The sequence below is a fragment of the Notolepis coatsorum genome, assembly GCF_963971535.1.
Source record: "Notolepis coatsorum genome assembly, chromosome: 10".
Classification (NCBI taxonomy): Eukaryota; Metazoa; Chordata; class Actinopteri; order Aulopiformes; family Paralepididae; genus Notolepis; species Notolepis coatsorum.
This window is the reverse complement of record NC_140174.1, coordinates 127,038,255-127,058,349: the sequence shown is the minus strand read 5'-3', so window position 1 is coordinate 127,058,349 and position 20,095 is coordinate 127,038,255. Positions and strand designations below refer to the sequence as shown.

The following is a 20,095-nucleotide window of genomic DNA, read 5'->3' as shown; positions in this document are numbered from 1 at the left end:
AGGTTGTTTTAGAAATAGGCTAGAAAACACCCAACAACATCAATATGTGAATGTTAAATGAATATAATAGAATAGGAATATGCTCATATATACACACATAGGATAGGCTACAGTATTTTCTTTTTTCAATAAGATAGAAAATATGCATTATTATAATATAGGTTACTTATATCCAATAGAATGTGTTATAAAATAGAATAGAATAGTACAGAGTAGAATAGCTATTACTTAAATGGATCAAGTGTTTTAGAAATAGGCAAAAGATCCAATGTGTTTAGATACATAATAGAATCGAATCGAATAGAATATAGGCACATCATTGAAAACGATGGGTTTGGATTATGCTTTCTATGAGACTATATGGAACAATAATCTACTGTCTCTAAAGAGCATCCTTCCTTGATCTCCATGGACACCGGGCTATAGTTTTCACACCTTGGTCTAGTGGACAGCAGCACCCTGACTGTCAGGCCTTCGGCACCGGCAGTCAGACCTCATCTGTCAAGAAGACACATCATCACCCCGGTCAACCACCACCACTCACCTCTCCTCTCTCGATCCGCTCCACTATACTGGCGAACTCCGTCATATCTTCGGAATCCGACATGGCTATACAGAAGATGTCAGTGCGGCAGCAGCAGAGAATGCGGACTGTTCAATAAACAAACAGGTCAGAAATATGAGGGGAGTGGGGGAAGAGCAGCCCTGAAAACACTGCAGGGTCAAAGAAACAAGATCAAACGGGTTTCATTCAGAAGAAGAGGAGGAGGAGGAGGAGGAGGGGAGATAACATCCACCGGAGAGATATTCCTGGATGCGCTGCTTCCACGGGCATATGTTCATCCTCTCTGCCTCGTTATGCGCCCCTGTTGCCTGATGATGGTGTACAACGCATGAAGGCAATTTGATTTGGGTTTGCAATCATCTGTGAGTGGAAACCCCGCCCTCATCTTCTCCACTACTGTACATCTTTCTGCTGGCGCCGTGACCGCGCTTCTCCTGTTTTCTCCCCCTTCTCACTCTCTCTCCCTCCCTGCTTCTCTCTCTCTCTCCCTCCCTGCCTCTCTCTCTCTCCCTCCCTGCCTCTCTCTCTCTCTCTCTCTCCCTCCCTGCCTCTCTCTCCCTCCCTCCCTGCCTCTCTCTCTGTCTCTCTCTCCCTACCTGCCTCTCTCCTCCCCTCGCTCTCTCTCCCTCCCTCTCTCTCTCTCTCCCTACCTGCCTCTCTGTCTCTTCCTCCCTCTCTCTGCCTCTCTATCTCCCTTCCTCCCTCTCTCCCTCCCTCTCTCCCTGCCTCCCTCTCTCTCTCCTCTCTCTCCCTCCCTGCCTCTCTCTCTCCCTCCCTGCCTCTCTCTCTCTCTCCCTCCCTGCCTCTCTCTCTCCCTCCCTGCCTCTCTGCTCTCTCTCTCTCTCCCTCCCTGCCTCTCTCTCTCCCTCCCTGCCTCTCTGCTCTCTCTCTCTCTCTCCCTCCCTGCCTCTCTCTCTCCCTCCCTGCCTCTCTGCTCTCTCTCTCTCTCCCTCCCTGCCTCTCTCTCTCTCTCCCTCCCTGCCTCCCTCTCTCTCTCCTCTCTCTCCCTCCCTGCCTCTCTCTCTCCCTCCCTGCCTCTCTGCTCTCTCTCTCTCTCCCTCCCTGCCTCTCTCTCTCTCTCCCTCCCTGCCTCCCTCTCTCTCTCCTCTCTCTCCCTCCCTGCCTCTCTCTCTCCCTCCCTGCCTCTCTGCTCTCTCTCTCTCTCCCTCCCTGCCTCTCTCTCTCCCCCCCCCCCCCCGCCGGTAGCACGCGAATCACAGCGTCATCCTTCGGCGGCGATGTCTCGGGAGTCGGGATACAGTACAGAGTCCTTTGTATGCAGCGCTGACAGTAAACAGTCCCTACTTCGCAATGGATGATGAACTCTGTCACTTTTGTAGAGTCACTGTAAACAGTCCCCTGCAGGGTCAGTTCTCTGGTCTTACACTGCGCATTTTCTGGGCTTTTTTCCACGTGCAAATCGACACCTACTATATAATTGCAGCAGCCAGTCGGCGCCGCGGGTCATTTACGCACGACTGGAGATGCGCTCGTGTATGTGCGTGTCTAATCATTTATATCAGACCTTTTTGCATCACATCATATCACGCCAAGGCTACTACTACTAGCATATTGTTTTGGTCTCAACATAACCGTTACCTTTGTTTGAAATTTTTTCAGGGCTTGGTCACCAAGGAACGGCTATACGGGGGCTATTCTAGTTAGGGAATAGCCCCTTATACATGTTTACGTGGCGAGATATCCAATTCAATCCCGACATACACACATCTTTATACCCCGTGGGTGTGTGTTTGCCCCCCCCCCCCCCCCGCCCCCGCCCCAAAACCAGGATATGAATCCTATGCATCTTTTGTGAACCGGCGATTGAGTTGTGCGTAAATTCTGGCAATGCCACTTGTTCCACGCGCACCGCCGCGGCGTCACCAGATGGTCTAGCTAACGCTAAACACAAGTTGGTTGCCTAAAATATTCACGCGGTCTAGCTGCTTCACGGGGACATATTCCACCCCATTGAGCACTCGAAGGGACAAACGAGCAGTCTGGGTCTGACAGATGATGACAACATGTCAGACACACACAGCCAAGTAGCCAACAATACACCGACTCACTGGAGTCCCTTTACGAAGCCTCTATCATCTCTGTCATCTGACATCGCCAACATTAGAGCAAGGCTTACTGGTGTTTGCGGAATATCACACACATCTCTACACATTATTGCTCAAATGTATTGTCTAGTTTTATTATAGGATAGTTTTGGTAATATTTTTCAACAGTCCACTCCCATTCTTTCTTTATTGAGACAGTGGGAAGGCTGAGAACGAAATAAAGAAGGTAAGCCAGGAGAGAAGAGTGGTTGCATTCTCAGATTCAGATTATTTTATTGTCACCGTTTTTTTTAATGTACTATGTACATGCATTCAGAAAAACGTGAGATGCTTGTTTTTCCCCGCCACCTCAACTGTAGTAGATTTGTAAACATAGTAGGCCTACAACGTATATTCTATACAAACTATAACTACCTACATGTATAAACTATAAACTAGACAAGCTATAAATAAACTATATACTTACTACTAACTAAAACTAAACTATAAAACTAAACATAATACACAACGTATATTCTATATACAAACTATGCTATGCTATTTCTAACTGTATAAATAGCTATAAAGCAAAACTATAAACTAGACTATAGACTGGGTGGCGCAGCAGACATTGCGCTCGTCACCAACGCAAGAGACACCGGGTTCGAATCCGGCTGTCAGCGTTGCCTCCGGCTTGGGCCGGCCGTCATACTAACTCAATTGGCAGAGTTAGCGGGTGGTAGTCTGGTCGTTGTGAACAGCGACTCCTACAGGTCAGTTGGGGCGCCTGCACAGCAAAGTCAGGAAAATGGCGGGGGCAGTGTGAGCCTCCTACACGTTACTCCTCGCCAAATGAGAGTCCGCGCTGGCAGGTGAAAAGATGTGACAGGCTGCCTCCACATGTATCGGAGGGGACATGTGATGCAAGGCTTCTATCCTCCCTACAACCGGCCAGTGGGGGCACATGCGAGCAACGACCAGGACAGGGGAGGGAGAATTGGCACTAGAGGTACATTGGGATGGGGAGAAAAATCACAGAAAAAGGAGGAGAAAAAGGTAGATATAAAAAAAACTAGACCATAGACTAAACATAATACACAATGTTATACAAACCTATACAATACAAGGTACAGTATATGTTAGCAGTGGTGTGTGCGTGTAATAAGTGTGCTTGTGTACATTCTATAGGCTCTAGGGTGGCAATCTGCTGCCCTGTTACCTCTCCTCACACAGTGCACCACGTATATACTTGTCATTGTTTCTTATGTACAATATAAATGTATATCCCGGATCGTATTTTATTCTTATTCATGACTTTTGTTTTTGACTACCTAAATGTTTACTGTTTACTGTGAGCGTAGTGCCGAATTTCCTGTGGGAGTATTTCTATTCTATTCTATAATCTTCCCGCCTCAGCACCCATTGCACAACTGACCACCCAGGAAGTGGGATCCCTCTTTAAATTAACCCTTTCACTACCACACTACAGAAGGTTAACCGTCTGTAGTGTGGTATTGCAATGGTTAACCTTCTGTAGTGTGGTAGTGAAAGGGTTAATTGACTTATAATGAAGCTATCAGGATGATCTCAGTGCTAAGGTGTCTCAGTGTGAGATATATGAGCAACTACTTAAGCAGATCACCATTTAAGGACACATAACCGGGGCCGCAGGCACTTGAGTGAATAATCAATAGAAAGCATTGATTAGTTTGTTTTACTGTGTATAATCGATTTATACAGATCCAGCACCCAAGGGCCCTTGGTGTCCTGGTAATGACTCAATATTGTCACATGAGATCAATGATGTAATGTGGCAATGTGTAGGGCTTATGTGTGTGTGTGTGTGTGTGTGTGTGTGTGTGTGTGTGTGTGTGTGTGTGTGTGTGTGTGTGTGTATCTATTTAGGCGAGACAGCCTATGGTGAATAGGCAAATATATTTATTTTGGTCGATTCTGAGATTATTTTAATATTTTGCTTCCTTAACATGTCTTATTTCAAACTAGTGGCAATACAATATCAACTATTTGTCTGATTGTGTCCATAAATCACAATTACAATACATAACTTTGAGGGCGTTTTCCCCAAAATTAGTTTTTCTTACACATAAGAGATGAAATATCCATTTCCCTAGCACCTTCACACACACCATACTTTATTCCCATCTATACCCTGCTTCTTTTTACAGAGGGGTTTGTTGATATATCATTCATAGCCTTATTTATAGTACATTTATACCAAAAAACCTGGTGAAAATTTACTGGCTTGAATCTTTATGACGATAGACTGATTTATGGGATGATAAAAAGACTAAGCCCTCGCCTAACACCACAGAGACTCTGGGATCGAATCCAGCTGTCAGCGGTACCTCCAGCTTGGTCAGTCGTCCCTACTAACACAATTGGCAGTGTTAGCGGGTGGGAAGCCGGTGGGGCATGTATCCTGGTCATTGTAAACAGCGACTCCTACTGGTCGGTCGGGGCGCCTGTTCAGCAGGGAGGGGATCTGGGGGAAATAGCATGAATCTCCGCACGCGTTACGTTCCCCCAGTGAGAGTCCTTGCTGTCAGGTGAAAAGAAGCGGCTGGCGTCTTCACATGTACCGGAGAAGGCATGTGGTAGTTCTACACCCTCCGCAGGCCGACAGTGGGGCAATGCACGCAACGACCAGGAAGGGAATTGGCATAACGACAAAAGAATTGGGATGGCTAAAAAATACAGAAAGCCCAAAAATAAATAGAAAAAAAAGACATCCCTTCTGTAAAAAGTTAATTGTGTTATGTGTCAACATAATGAAACAACATTATCCAATGTTGGTGATTCTGTTCATGGCGATAAATGCAAATTAGCACATATTTAATTAGGTAACACCTATTTTGCATATATAAACATAACATTTTTATCAACTTTTTCTCCCATTTTCTATTTTTCTCCCATCCCAATTTCGTATTGTCCAATTCTACTCTCTCCTGTCTCGAACGCTGTTAGGCCATGCCTCCCACTGGTCGGCTGCAATGTGGACAAAGCCTTGCATCACCTGTCCCCTCCGGTACACGAGGAGGCAGCCGTTGCATCTTTTCACCTGCACAGCGCGATCTCTCAGCGGCGAGGGTCTGCGTGGGAGGGACACGCCGCCCCCGTTGTTTCCTGATTCTGCTGCGCAGGCGCACCAACCGACCTGTAGCTGTCCACAACGTCCGATCCCCACCCACCAGCTTACCACCCCTAACACTGCCAATTGTGTTAGTATGAACGACCAGCCAAGCTGGTAGCAATGCCGAGAGCTGGGCTCGAACCCAGCATCTCCTGCATTAGTGGCGAGCGCCTTGCCCACTGCGCCACTTAGCCGCCCAGTAAACATAAAATCTTTATGTTTAAATTTTTTTTCTTAGTTCTTATGTCCATAACAAACTGGGAAAGTTTCATAGTGATATCTAAAATATTTTATTTGCCTATTCACCTAGGCTGTCTCTCTAGATATAATGTTCTCGAGGTGAAGCGGAGGGGGGCTTGCCGCTGCAGTCCGGGAGACGGCGAGGGTCTGTCTCACCTTCAGGACTTAAGGAGGAGGAGGAAGGTCCCCCTGGCTGAAAGCAATCAGGATCATTTCCTAAGCTTTTGGACGAAAACCCACTGGAAAGCTCAGACTGACTAGGCCGGGGCCCTAATGAGCTGTGAAGCTGAGATTTCACACTTAGCACAAATTGAAATTTGATATTAAACTCACATCATGAACGAGTGGTCTCAGATCCCAATGTATAATCTATGGTCACTCTGACTCATGAGGACTAAGCAGGTGCAATGTTTGCACACTATTGCCTATTACTAGGCAACTCAGGCAGAGAGGATTGTATTACAAGCCTCACAACATGAAATGCCTATTATAAGCTGATCTGTGCACAAAAGCGATTCTTTATCTTCAAATCCCTTTTTTTTTTTTTTACAATTAGATTATAAGAACTAAGCAGGTGAAATGTTTGCAGGTCAAGTATTTAAAGATCTCTATTGCCTATTGCAATTCAGGTGCAGAGAAGATCGACAATCTACTAAGCCTCGTTTGGAAATATGAGTCATCTGCACCCTGTTCAATGCGAGGACGACCAATATAAGAGTCTGCAGGGAACATTGGTCTGTTCATTTAATCGTGATCACAAAGATCTGATCTTCTCCTACCTAAACAGATATGGGCGAGTTGTGTACTGGAAAAACAACACAGGCTACACAGCAAGGTGCAGCACGGCAAGCCTACCTGTACTGTACCGTGCCTACTGCTCAGTGGAAATGTGCCAAAAGGCTCCAGGGGAGACTAGAATCCCCGGAGTTTGCTGATCGTTCAGTCTCACATTCTACCTATCACAATCCAACTGTAGGCGAGGATATTTGACGACTTGCTGTTAAAGCACTGCAGGTCCTACCAACCAAGTACAACCCGTCGGTGTGGAACCCTGAAAACCATCACGAGAGTGTATCATGCATGATTCACATCAACATCTAGAATCTGTTGCACATGTTGTGAATGGCTGTACTGCATATAAAGGCCTGTATACTGCTAGACATGATTGTATTGAGGATTTACAGCTGACATGCCTCCACGACACTCATGCATGTATAAGGCGGCACGGTGGTATAATAGTTAACACTGTCGCCACACAGCAAGAAGGTCCTGGGTTCGATTCCCGCTTGGTGACCAGGGTGCCGGCCGGGCTGCCAGGTACCCAGGTGGGGTATCTTCCGGGCCTTTCTGTGTGGCTGTGTGGAGTTTGCATCTCCCCCACACCCCCCCCCCCCCCCCGTGCTCGCAAGGGTTTCCAGAAAAAGATATAAAGCCAAGGGAAAAACATGTAGAACAGAGCTCCAACGCTGTCGCGTCCCTGACGAAGACGGACAGGACAGGACAGCACATGGATTGGTCCCCGGGCGTGGCCCCACACCGCAACCCATGCTCCCGGCTGGCCTTGGGCGGGAAGGACAACGGGATGGGTCAAGCGCAGAGAGGACATTTCAACGGCGACCCAAAAAATTCATACTTGAATGAATGAATGAATTGAATGAATGAATGAATTGAATTGAATTTTTATTCACACACACACACGATACATTTTACATGTGAGTATCCTCATGTGATAACATGTCGCAAATTGTGTGCATGTGCCAGGTCTCCCAAGAAGCTATTTAAAGCTTTTGGAGGGAGCCTGAACACAGATACAAACAGAATATCAATAATATATATATATATATATATATATATATATATCTTGTGTACGCTGCATGTAGCAATGTGCTACAAATAAAGACTTCTTCAAAGTCCAGTTTCATTCATTCATAAACATTCAAGTGATGCCTGAACATCACACTTGTGATGTTTTCTACAACATTCCAAATATCACCCAGACATCACATTTGTCAATGAAGATCACAAAGAAGAGATTTTCCTTGAGATTGGTAGTTGTGCATTTAACATTTATATGGAACAAGCTGGCTAAGTATCAGGCCTTGGCTATAATTGTAGGCTAATGAATTTGATATTTGGTAGCTTGGGGAGACAGTGGATTGGGAGGTAGAGCAGTCGTCTGGCAATCCGGAGGTTCCCGGTTCGATTCCTGCTCCTCCCGGGCAGCGTGTCGATGTGTCCTTGAGCAAGACACTTAACCCCTAATTGCTCCCGATGAGCAGGTTGGCACCTTGCATGGTTGCCTCCGCCGTCGGTGTGTGAATGTGTGAGTGAATGTGTGAGTGAATGGGTAAAATGTGAATAACAAATTGTAAAGCGCTTTGGATAAAAGCGCTATATAAAAAACCATTTACCATTGGGGCATATTCATAAAACATACCGTTAGTGGCCTTTGTTCCCACTGTTCAATCTCATCTCTCTGCTGTAATAGGTAGCCAGAAAGATCCTTCTTTATATCCACATATGTCCTAAAAGCATATTGACCCTCAGTAATATTCATTTCCCGTGTACATGTGATTGGATCTGTACTAGTGCTGTCAGGCGATTCATTTTTTTAATCTAATTAGTTACAGGATTTGTAATTAATTAATCTAATTAATCGCATTTTAATCGCATAACCATTTTAGGCCTGATATTCTATTTTCTATAATCATATTTCAAATGGCATGTGTCCGGATGACAGAATTCAGTACTGTATCTACAAAACCTTCTGTTTAATAGTAGTAGTAGTAGTAGTAGTAGTAGTAGTAGTAGTAGTAGTAGTAGTAGTAGTAGTAGTTTCTTTTTTTCAGTCATCAAAAAAAAGTACAATATACATCATCATTTATCAATATTTGATTATTTATTTTTCAGGTCTGGTCAATTATAGCATGGTGTTATTCACAGTCAAAGATAAAACAAATTTAATTGATATTCTCATTTGGTTCATTACAATTTACTCAAGCCTAGTAACAGACACAGTATTTCTGACACTGGGAATACATTCCCTGAGATCTAGATGTCCCTAGAATCAGATACCAAGAACATGCAAATGGCCATATTAAAAAGAAAGTCTGTAAATGTGTATTCTACGTTCTTATGGAATGAATGAGATTAAAAAATATTTAAATAAAAAAAAAATTTTTTTTTAAATGTTTTATTAATTTTGAGTTAATTTTCATAACACGATAATTTGCTGTGTAATTAATTAATCTAATTAACGCGATAAACTGACAGCCCTAATCTGTACATTCTTCCCATAGCGTATGTGAAATGTGAGTCGACACATTCAGGACAACAGAGACAATCTGGAGTAGAAACTAAGAGATTAGAGGGATTAAGCGCCTGCAGGCCAATTTCAGTGCACATGAGTGGATGATGTCATCATCGGTGCACATGAGTGGATGATGATGTCATCGGTGCACATGAGTGGATGATGATGTCATCGGTGCACATGAGTGGATGATGATGTAAATGGTAAAAGGCTGCATTTATATAGTGCTTTTACCCAAAGCACTTTATAATTCTTTCCTCACATTCACCCATTCACTCACATTCACACACCGACGGCGGAGGCAATCATGCAAGGTGCCAACCTGCTCATCAGGAGCAATTAGGGGTTAAGTGTCTTGCTCAAGGACACTTCGACACGCTGCCCGGGAGGAGTGGGAATCGTACCGAGAACCTCCGGATTACCAGACGACTGCTCCACCTCCCGAGCCACTGTCGCCCCCTGTCATCAGTGCACATGCGTGGATGATGATGTCATCAGTGCACATGAGTGGATGATGATGTCATCTTTATTATGCACTGTTCCAAGGGATGAAATACAAGGGGAAAGCAGTGATTTGTGTCATCGTCACATTGAGTCAGAATTAGAGATGCACAGACACTGCTGTCGGATATTCAAATAGGGAACTGGTATCAGAGCTTGAAGCAAAGCAAAGTAACTTGATTTTGTACTAAAACATAGCATACGTCAGATGTATCATCACTGGTACAGATACTAGTACTGGGTGTACTGGACTAGCACCTAAATACAATAGAGAATTGGTATCATAGAATTTCCACAATACAAAAATCTGACACCAAAAGCAGCTTTGTAACATGTTAGAAATCAAAGAAAAGCCATGTCAGCTAAGAGCCATGCACCTTGTCAGGTAAGAGCCATGCACTTTGTGAGGTAAGAGCCATGCACTTTGTCAGGTAAGAGCCATGCACTGTCAGGTAAGAGCCATGCACTTTGTGAGGTAAGAGCCATGCACTGTCAGGTAAGAGCCATGCACTGTCAGGTAAGAGCCATGCACTTTGTGAGGTAAGAGCCATGCACTGTCAGGTAAGAGCCATGCACTTTGTGAGGTAAGAGCCATGCACCTTGTCAGGTAAGAGCCATGCACTTTGTGAGGTAAGAGCCATGCACTTTGTGAGGTAAGAGCCATGCACCTTGTCAGGTAAGAGCCATGCACTTTGTGAGGTAAGAGCCATGCACTTTGTGAGGTAAGAGCCATGCACTTTGTGAGGTAAGAGCCATGCACTTTGTGAGGTAAGAGCCATGCACTTTGTGAGGTAAGAGCCATGCACTTTGTGAGGTAAGAGCCATGCACTTTGTGAGGTAAGAGCCATGCACTTTGTGAGGTAAGAGCCATGCACTTTGTGAGGTAAGAGCCATGCACTTTGTCAGGTAAGAGCCATGCACTGTCAGGTAAGAGCCATGCACTTTAGAATAGAATATAATCTTTATTGTCATTGTTGGTACAACGAAATTGAGTTTAGAGCATCACCACTGGCATACAAACATACTGAATATAGGATGTGCAAAATAATAATATCAATAATAATAATAATAATATAATATCAATGTCCCAATGTCCTCAATAATAATAATAATAATAATATAACATCAATGTCCCAAGTGCAATAGTGCTAGTGCAATAAATAGTACAGGGACAGTCCAGTTGAGTTAATTTAATGGATGGAGGGGGGGCGTTGGCTTGCAATGGATGGAATAGTGTATAGTGCAGCAATGCAAGTCCGGTTCACAGTTATTGTTCTAATGTAGAAGAGTGGAGTTATGTCACCGGGGGTTGGGGGTGGGGGTGCGGGGCGGCAAGTTGATGATCGTTGAGCAGCGTGACAGCCCGTGGATAGAGGCTGTTGGTCAGTCTGCTAGTACCGGACTGGATGGATCTGTACCTTCGACCAGAGGGCAGCAGTTTGTCAGGTAAGAGCCATGCACTGTCAGGTAAGGTGTTAATGCCAAATGGGCATTTTATGTCCCAGAGAATACATTAGCTACAGGGGTAAGTAGAAAAAACTATATTACTATATATACTATATTCATGTTGCAATACAAAACATACGCGAGTGTTCATTTTGTTGTTGCACGATGTATTGAGACGGTATCATTATCACGGCCTACAGATAGTATGTCATTTGAGACAAAAGTCAGTTACACCCATAAGCTGAGCATTCCACCGCATCTCTCTGGGGTTTTGATTAGAACTACACTTTGTAACTGGGTGACATGAGAACACATCTGCTAGAGCCTAGCGCCGTGGCCCGTCTTTGTGGCCAACTGTGCCAGACTGGGGTTCCAATGGCAGTCCCCAGATGTGTGTGTGTGTGAGAGTTCAACTTTTCAAGTTTTGTCAAATATAGAGTACATGTACATTACAGTGAAATGCTTGGTTCTGTATGAGCCCCCTGAGATTGTGTTTCATACAGTAAAAAGGTCAAAAAGAATAAAGGCCAAACACTATACAAAGAATAGTATAGTTTGGACCTCGTCCCATCCACAGCTTTCAGCGTTGAGACTCCATCTAGACGACGGAGATCACTTCCTTCAGTTTCTAATCATATGAGGAAGTATCAAGTTATAAGTATTAGTGATGTTCAGAGAAACGTCCTCAGTTTGTTTAGTCGACTCGGTGTAACTTCCTCATCGTACCGCTTCCCTCTAAAGCTGCAGCACCATAATATATATATATATACCACACAGATAAACACATGTAAACGATGTACATAGTTACACATGTTACGTTATATGTTACTTGATATATATGGGATATGTCTTGGACTGTCCTTGCGATGTGATCGATATTGAAATCACGATGAATAAAACACGATTGCTCATTGATTTGAGAACATTATACAATTGATTGAAAATGTTATTGACAGATTGCAGAATGGGTACAATACAGTACGGCCCAATACACACAATTGTTAAGGGGATGCAGACCAGAGAAAGACTTTCGTCTTGTTTACATCAGGGTCCCCCATTTTCAATTCATCATAAACAGCTGAATTAGTTTAACCCTTCTTCTCGACCAAAGGCTGCTTTTCTGATGTTTAAAAAATAACTGGAGAAACACACCGTGGCTCCCTCCTCCCTCTCAACATGAGCTGAAACTACAGTTTGGGCTTGGGGGGGGGGTTAGGAGCGGAGCACACCGCTGTGAAGGAAGGGTGCGCTGCATTTACAACACAAGACAAAATGAGAGCAACACGTGGGAAAGCTGACGTCCTAATTTAAATCGAAACGTGATTAATCACCCGGCCCTAAAGTGTACCATGATATTCATAGGAAGAGCTATATGGGGGTACTTTCAGGAGTGTGACCAGTTGAGAGAGCCAGGTGACCACCAGGTGAGAGAGCCAGGTGAGAGAGAGCCAGGTGAGAGAGAGCCAGGTGAGACAGCCAGGTGAGAGAGAGCCAGGTGAGAGAGAGCCAGGTGAGAGAGAGCCAGGTGAGAGAGAGCCAGGGGAGAGAGAGCCAGGTGAGAGAGAGCCAGGGGAGAGAGAGCCAGGTGAGAGAGAGCCAGGGGAGAGAGAGCCAGGTGAGAGAGAGCCAGGGGAGAGAGCCAGGTGAGAGAGAGCCAGGTGAGAGAGAGCCAGGTGAGACAGCCAGGTGAGAGAGAGCCAGGTGACCACCAGGTGAGAGAGAGCCAGGTGAGAGAGAGCCAGGTGAGAGAGAGCCAGGTGAGACAGCCAGGTGAGAGAGAGCCAGGTGACCACCAGGTGAGAGAGAGCCAGGTGAGAGAGAGCCAGGTGAGACAGCCAGGTGAGAGAGAGCCATGTGAGAGAGAGCCAGGTGAGAGAGAGCCAGGTGAGAGAGAGCCAGGTGAGAGAGAACTTTTATACAAAATGCTTCTTACTCTGGAGCGTAACAGTAAGAAGCATTTTGTATAAAAGTATTCTGTACTTCTGTATGACAACTATTAAAGAAACTTGAAACTTGACCACCAGGGGAGAGAGCCAGGTAGGAGAGCCATGTGACCATGAGGTGAGAGAGAGCCATGTGACCATGAGGTGAGAGAGAGCCATGTGACCATGAGGTGAGAGAGAGCCAGGTGACCATGAGGTGAGAGAGAGCCAGGTGACCATGAGGTGAGAGAGAGCCAGGTGACCATGAGGTGAGAGAGCCAGGTGACCATGAGGTGAGAGAGAGCCAGGTGACCATGAGGTGAGAGAGAGCCAGGTGACCATGAGGTTAGAGAGAGCCAGGTGACCATGAGGTGAGAGAGCCAGGTGACCATGAGGTGAGAGAGCCAGGTGACCATGAGGTGAGAGAGAGCCAGGTGACCATGAGGTGAGAGAGAGCCAGGTGACCATGAGGTGAGAGAGAGCCAGGTGACCATGAGGTGAGAGAGAGCCAGGTGACCATGAGGTGAGAGCCAGGTGACCATGAGGTGAGAGAGAGCCAGGTGACCATGAGGTGAGAGAGAGAGCCAGGTGACCATGAGGTGAGAGAGAGCCATGTGACCATGAGGTGAGAGAGAGCCAGGTGACCATGAGGTGAGAGAGAGCCAGGTGACCATGAGGTGAGAGAGAGAGCCAGGTGACCATGAGGTGAGAGAGAGCCAGGTGACCATGAGGTGAGAGAGAGCCAGGTGACCATGAGGTGAGAGCCAGGTGACCATGAGGTGAGAGAGAGCCAGGTGACCATGAGGTGAGAGAGAGAGCCATGTGACCATGAGGTGAGAGAGAGCCAGGTGACCATGAGGTGAGAGAGAGTCAGGTGACCATGAGGTGAGAGAGAGCCAGGTGACCATGAGGTGAGAGAGAGCCAGGTGACCATGAGGTGAGAGAGAGGTGACCATGAGGTGAGAGAGAGCCATGTGACCATGAGGTGAGAGAGAGCCAGGTGACCATGAGGTGAGAGAGAGCCAGGTGACCATGAGGTGAGAGAGAGGTGACCATGAGGTGAGAGAGAGCCATGTGACCATGAGGTGAGAGAGAGCCAGGTGACCATGAGGTGAGAGAGAGCCAGGTGACCATGAGGTGAGAGAGAGCCAGGTGACCATGAGGTGAGAGAGAGAGCCATGTGACCATGAGGTGAGAGAGAGCCAGGTGACCATGAGGTGAGAGAGAGTCAGGTGACCATGAGGTGAGAGAGAGCCAGGTGACCATGAGGTGAGAGAGAGGTGACCATGAGGTGAGAGAGAGCCAGGTGACCATGAGGTGAGAGAGCCATGTGACCATGAGGTGAGAGAGAGCCAGGTGACCATGAGGTGAGAGAGCCAGGTGACCATGAGGTGAGAGAGAGCCAGGTGACCATGAGGTGAGAGAGAGGTGACCATGAGGTGAGAGAGAGCCAGGTGACCATGAGGTGAGAGAGCCAGGTGACCATGAGGTGAGAGAGAGCCAGGTGACCATGAGGTGAGAGAGAGCCAGGTGACCATGAGGTGAGAGAGAGCCAGGTGACCATGAGGTGAGAGAGAGGTGACCATGAGGTGAGAGAGCCAGGTGACCATGAGGTGAGAGAGAGCCAGGTGACCATGAGGTGAGAGAGAGCCAGGTGACCATGAGGTGAGAGAGAGGTGACCATGAGGTGAGAGAGAGCCAGGTGACCATGAGGTGAGAGAGCCAGGTGACCATGAGGTGAGAGAGAGCCAGGTGACCATGAGGTGAGAGAGAGCCAGGTGACCATGAGGTGAGAGAGCCAGGTGACCATGAGGTGAGAGAGCCAGGTGACCATGAGGTGAGAGAGCCAGGTGACCATGAGGTGAGAGAGAGCCAGGTGACCATGAGGTGAGAGAGCCATGTGACCATGAGGTGAGAGAGAGCCAGGTGACCATGAGGTGAGAGAGAGCCAGGTGACCATGAGGTGAGAGAGAGCCAGGTGACCATGAGGTGAGAGAGAGAGCCAGGTGACCATGAGGTGAGAGAGAGCCAGGTGACCATGAGGTGAGAGAGCCAGGTGACCATGAGGTGAGAGAGAGCCAGGTGACCATGAGGTGAGAGAGAGCCAGGTGACCATGAGGTGAGAGAGAGTCAGGTGACCATGAGGTGAGAGAGAGCCAGGTGACCATGAGGTGAGAGAGAGCCAGGTGACCATGAGGTGAGAGAGAGCCAGGTGACCATGAGGTGAGAGAGAGCCAGGTGACCATGAGGTGAGAGAGAGCCAGGTGACCATGAGGTGAGAGAGAGCCAGGTGACCATGAGGTGAGAGAGAGCCAGGTGACCATGAGGTGAGAGAGAGTCAGGTGACCATGAGGTGAGAGAGCCAGGTGACCATGAGGTGAGAGAGAGCCAGGTGACCATGAGGTGAGAGAGCCAGGTGACCATGAGGTGAGAGAGCCAGGTGACCATGAGGTGAGAGAGAGAGCCAGGTGACCATGAGGTGAGAGAGAACCAGGTGACCATGAGGTGAGAGAGAGCCAGGTGACCATGAGGTGAGAGAGCCAGGTGACCATGAGGTGAGAGAGAGCCAGGTGACCATGAGGTGAGAGAGAGCCAGGTGACCATGAGGTGAGAGAGAGCCAGGTGACCATGAGGTGAGAGAGAGCCAGGTGACCATGAGGTGAGAGAGAGTCAGGTGACCATGAGGTGAGAGAGCCAGGTGACCATGAGGTGAGAGAGAGCCAGGTGACCATGAGGTGAGAGAGAGCCAGGTGACCATGAGGTGAGAGAGAGGTGACCATGAGGTGAGAGAGAGCCAGGTGACCATGAGGTGAGAGAGAGGTGACCATGAGGTGAGAGAGAGCCAGGTGACCATGAGGTGAGAGAGAGCCATGTGACCATGAGGTGAGAGAGAGCCAGGTGACCATGAGGTGAGAGAGAGCCAGGTGACCATGAGGTGAGAGCCAGGTGACCATGAGGTGAGAGAGAGCCAGGTGACCATGAGGTGAGAGAGAGCCAGGTGACCATGAGGTGAGAGAGAGCCAGGTGACCATGAGGTGAGAGAGAGCCAGGTGACCATGAGGTGAGAGAGAGCCAGGTGACCATGAGGTGAGAGAGAGAGCCAGGTGACCATGAGGTGAGAGAGAGCCAGGTGACCATGAGGTGAGAGAGAGCCAGGTGACCATGAGGTGAGAGAGAGCCAGGTGACCATGAGGTGAGAGAGAGCCAGGTGACCATGAGGTGAGAGAGAGCCAGGTGACCATGAGGTGAGAGAGCCATGTGACCATGAGGTGAGAGAGAGCCAGGTGACCATGAGGTGAGAGAGAGCCAGGTGACCATTAGGTGAGAGAGAGCCAGGTGACCATGAGGTGAGAGAGAGCCAGGTGACCATGAGGTGAGAGAGAGCCAGGTGACCATGAGGTGAGAGCCAGGTGACCATGAGGTGAGAGAGAGCCAGGTGACCATGAGGTGAGAGAGAGTCAGGTGACCATGAGGTGAGAGAGAGTCAGGTGACCATGAGGTGAGAGAGAGCCAGGTGACCATGAGGTGAGAGAGCCAGGTGACCATGAGGTGAGAGAGAGCCAGGTGACCATGAGGTGAGAGAGCCAGGTGACCATGAGGTGAGAGAGAGAGCCATGTGACCATGAGGTGAGAGAGAGTCAGGTGACCATGAGGTGAGAGAGCCAGGTGACCATGAGGTGAGAGAGAGAGTCAGGTGACCATGAGGTGAGAGAGAGCCAGGTGATCATGAGGTGAGAGAGAGCCAGGTGACCATGAGGTGAGAGAGAGCCATGTGACCATGAGGTGAGAGAGAGGTGACCATGAGGTGAGAGAGAGCCAGGTGACCATGAGGTGAGAGAGAGCCAGGTGACCATGAGGTGAGAGCCAGGTGACCATGAGGTGAGAGAGAGCCAGGTGACCATGAGGTGAGAGAGAGCCAGGTGACCATGAGGAGAGAGAGAGCCAGGTGACCATGAGGTGAGAGAGAGCCAGGTGACCATGAGGTGAGAGAGAGCCAGGTGACCATGAGGTGAGAGAGAGCCAGGTGACCATGAGGTGAGAGAGAGAGGTGACCATGAGGTGAGAGAGAGCCAGGTGACCATGAGGTGAGAGAGAGCCAGGTGACCATGAGGTGAGAGAGAGCCAGGTGACCATGAGGTGAGAGAGCCAGGTGACCATGAGGTGAGAGAGAGCCAGGTGACCATGAGGTGAGAGAGAGCCATGTGACCATGAGGTGAGAGAGCCAGGTGACCATGAGGTGAGAGAGAGCCAGGTGACCATGAGGTGAGAGAGAGCCATGTGACCATGAGGTGAGAGAGAGCCAGGTGACCATGAGGTGAGAGAGAGCCAGGTGACCATGAGGTGAGAGAGAGAGGTGACCATGAGGTGTGAGAGAGCCAGGTGACCATGAGGTGAGAGAGCCATGTGACCATGAGGTGAGAGAGCCAGGTGACCATGAGGTGAGAGAGAGAGCCAGGTGACCATGAGGTGAGAGAGAGCCAGGTGACCATGAGGTGAGAGAGAGCCAGGTGACCATGAGGTGAGAGAGAGCCAGGTGACCATGAGGTGAGAGAGAGCCAGGTGACCATGAGGTGAGAGAGAGTCAAGTGACCATGAGGTGAGAGAGAGCCAGGTGACCATGAGGTGAGAGAGAGCCAGGTGACCATGAGGTGAGAGAGAGCCAGGTGACCATGAGGAGAGAGAGAGCCAGGTGACCATGAGGTGAGAGCCAGGTGACCATGAGGTGAGAGAGAGCCATGTGACCATGAGGTGAGAGAGCCAGGTGACCATGAGGTGAGAGAGCCAGGTGACCATGAGGTGAGAGAGCCAGGTGACCATGAGGTGAGAGAGAGCCATGTGACCATGAGGTGAGAGAGAGCCAGGTGACCATGAGGTGAGAGAGAGCCATGTGACCATGAGGTGAGAGAGAGCCAGGTGACCATGAGGTGAGAGAGAGCCAGGTGACCATGAGGTGAGAGAGAGCCAGGTGACCATGAGGTGAGAGAGAGCCAGGTGACCATGAGGTGAGAGAGCCAGGTGACCATGAGGTGAGAGAGAGCCAGGTGACCATGAGGTGAGAGAGCCAGGTGACCATGAGGTGAGAGAGAGCCAGGTGACCATGAGGTGAGAGAGAGCCAGGTGACCATGAGGTGAGAGAGAGCCATGTGACCATGAGGTGAGAGAGAGCCAGGTGACCATGAGGTGAGAGAGAGCCAGGTGACCATGAGGTGAGAGAGAGCCAGGTGACCATGAGGTGAGAGAGAGCCAGGTGACCATGAGGTGAGAGAGAGAGCCAGGTGACCATGAGGTGAGAGAGAGCCAGGTGACCATGAGGTGAGAGAGAGCCAGGTGACCATGAGGTGAGAGAGAGCCAGGTGACCATGAGGTGAGAGAGAGCCAGGTGACCATGAGGTGAGAGCCAGGTGACCATGAGGTGAGAGCCAGGTGACCATGAGGTGAGAGAGAGCCAGGTGACCATGAGGTGAGAGAGAGCCAGGTGACCATGAGGTGAGAGAGAGCCAGGTGACCATGAGGTGAGAGAGAGCCAGGTGACCATGAGGTGAGAGAGAGCCAGGTGACCATGAGGTGAGAGAGCCAGGTGACCATGAGGTGAGAGAGAGCCAGGTGACCATGAGGTGAGAGAGAGCCAGGTGACCATGAGGTGAGAGAGAGCCAGGTGACCATGAGGTGAGAGAGAGAGCCAGGTGACCATGAGGTGAGAGAGAGCCAGGTGACCATGAGGTGAGAGAGAGTCAGGTGACCATGAGGTGAGAGAGAGCCAGGTGACCATGAGGTGAGAGAGAGCCAGGTGACCATGAGGTGAGAGCCAGGTGACCATGAGGTGAGAGAGAGCCAGGTGACCATGAGGTGAGAGAGAGCCAGGTGACCATGAGGTGAGAGAGAGCCATGTGACCATGAGGTGAGAGAGAGCCAGGTGACCATGAGGTGAGAGAGCCAGGTGACCATGAGGTGAGAGAGAGCCAGGTGACCATGAGGTGAGAGCCAGGTGACCATGAGGTGAGAGAGAGCCAGGTGACCATGAGGTGAGAGAGAGCCAGGTGACCATGAGGTGAGAGAGAGCCAGGTGACCATGAGGTGAGAGAGAGCCAGGTGAGAGAGAGCCATGTGACCATGAGGTGAGAGAGAGCCAGGTGACCATGAGGTGAGAGAGAGCCAGGTGACCATGAGGTGAGAGAGAGCCAGGTGAGAGAGAGCCATGTGACCATGAGGTGAGAGAGCCAGGTGACCATGAGGTGAGAGAGAGCCAGGTGACCATGAGGTGAGAGAGAGTCAAGTGACCATGAGGTGAGAGAGAGCCAGGTGACCATGAGGTGAGAGAGAGCCAGGTGACCATGAGGTGAGAGAGAGCCAGGTGACCATGAGGTGAGAGAGAGCCAGGTGACCATGAGGTGAGAGAGAGCCAGGTGACCATGAGGTGAGAGAGAGCCAGGTGACCATGAGGTGAGAGAGAGCCAGGTGACCATGAGGTGAGAGAGCCAGGTGACCATGAGGTGAGAGAGAGAGGTGACCATGAGGTGAGAGAGAGCCAGGTGACCATGAGGTGAGAGAGCCAGGTGACCATGAGGTGAGAGAGAGCCAGGTGACCATGAGGTGAGAGAGAGCCAGGTGACCATGAGGTGAGAGAGAGCCAGGTGACCATGAGGAGAGAGAGCCAGGTGACCATGAGGTGAGAGAGAGCCAGGTGACCATGAGGTGAGAGAGTCAGGTGACCATGAGGTGAGAGAGAGCCAGGTGACCATGAGGTGAGAGAGAGAGCCAGGTGACCATGAGGAGAGAGCCAGGTGACCATGAGGTGAGAGAGAGCCAGGTGACCATGAGGTGAGAGAGAGCCATGTAAATCCAGGTCAACTCAGATTTTTATATTTATAATATATCCGATTGGAAAAATATTAAATTGACGAAACATGCCCAACA

The 20,095-nt window shown here is 48.9% G+C and overlaps 1 protein-coding gene across 1 annotated transcript in view; it reads right to left on the bottom strand.

The window, feature by feature from the left end:
- The window catches only part of trim36 (tripartite motif containing 36), a 129,623-nt gene extending 128,971 nt beyond the window's left edge, over positions 1-652 (bottom strand). The window contains 1 exon segment of the mRNA XM_084323357.1: positions 545-652. Coding sequence (XP_084179483.1) covers positions 545-607 — 63 coding nt within the window. The 5' untranslated portion in view covers positions 608-652.
- Positions 653-20,095: the final 19,443 nt, after the last annotated feature.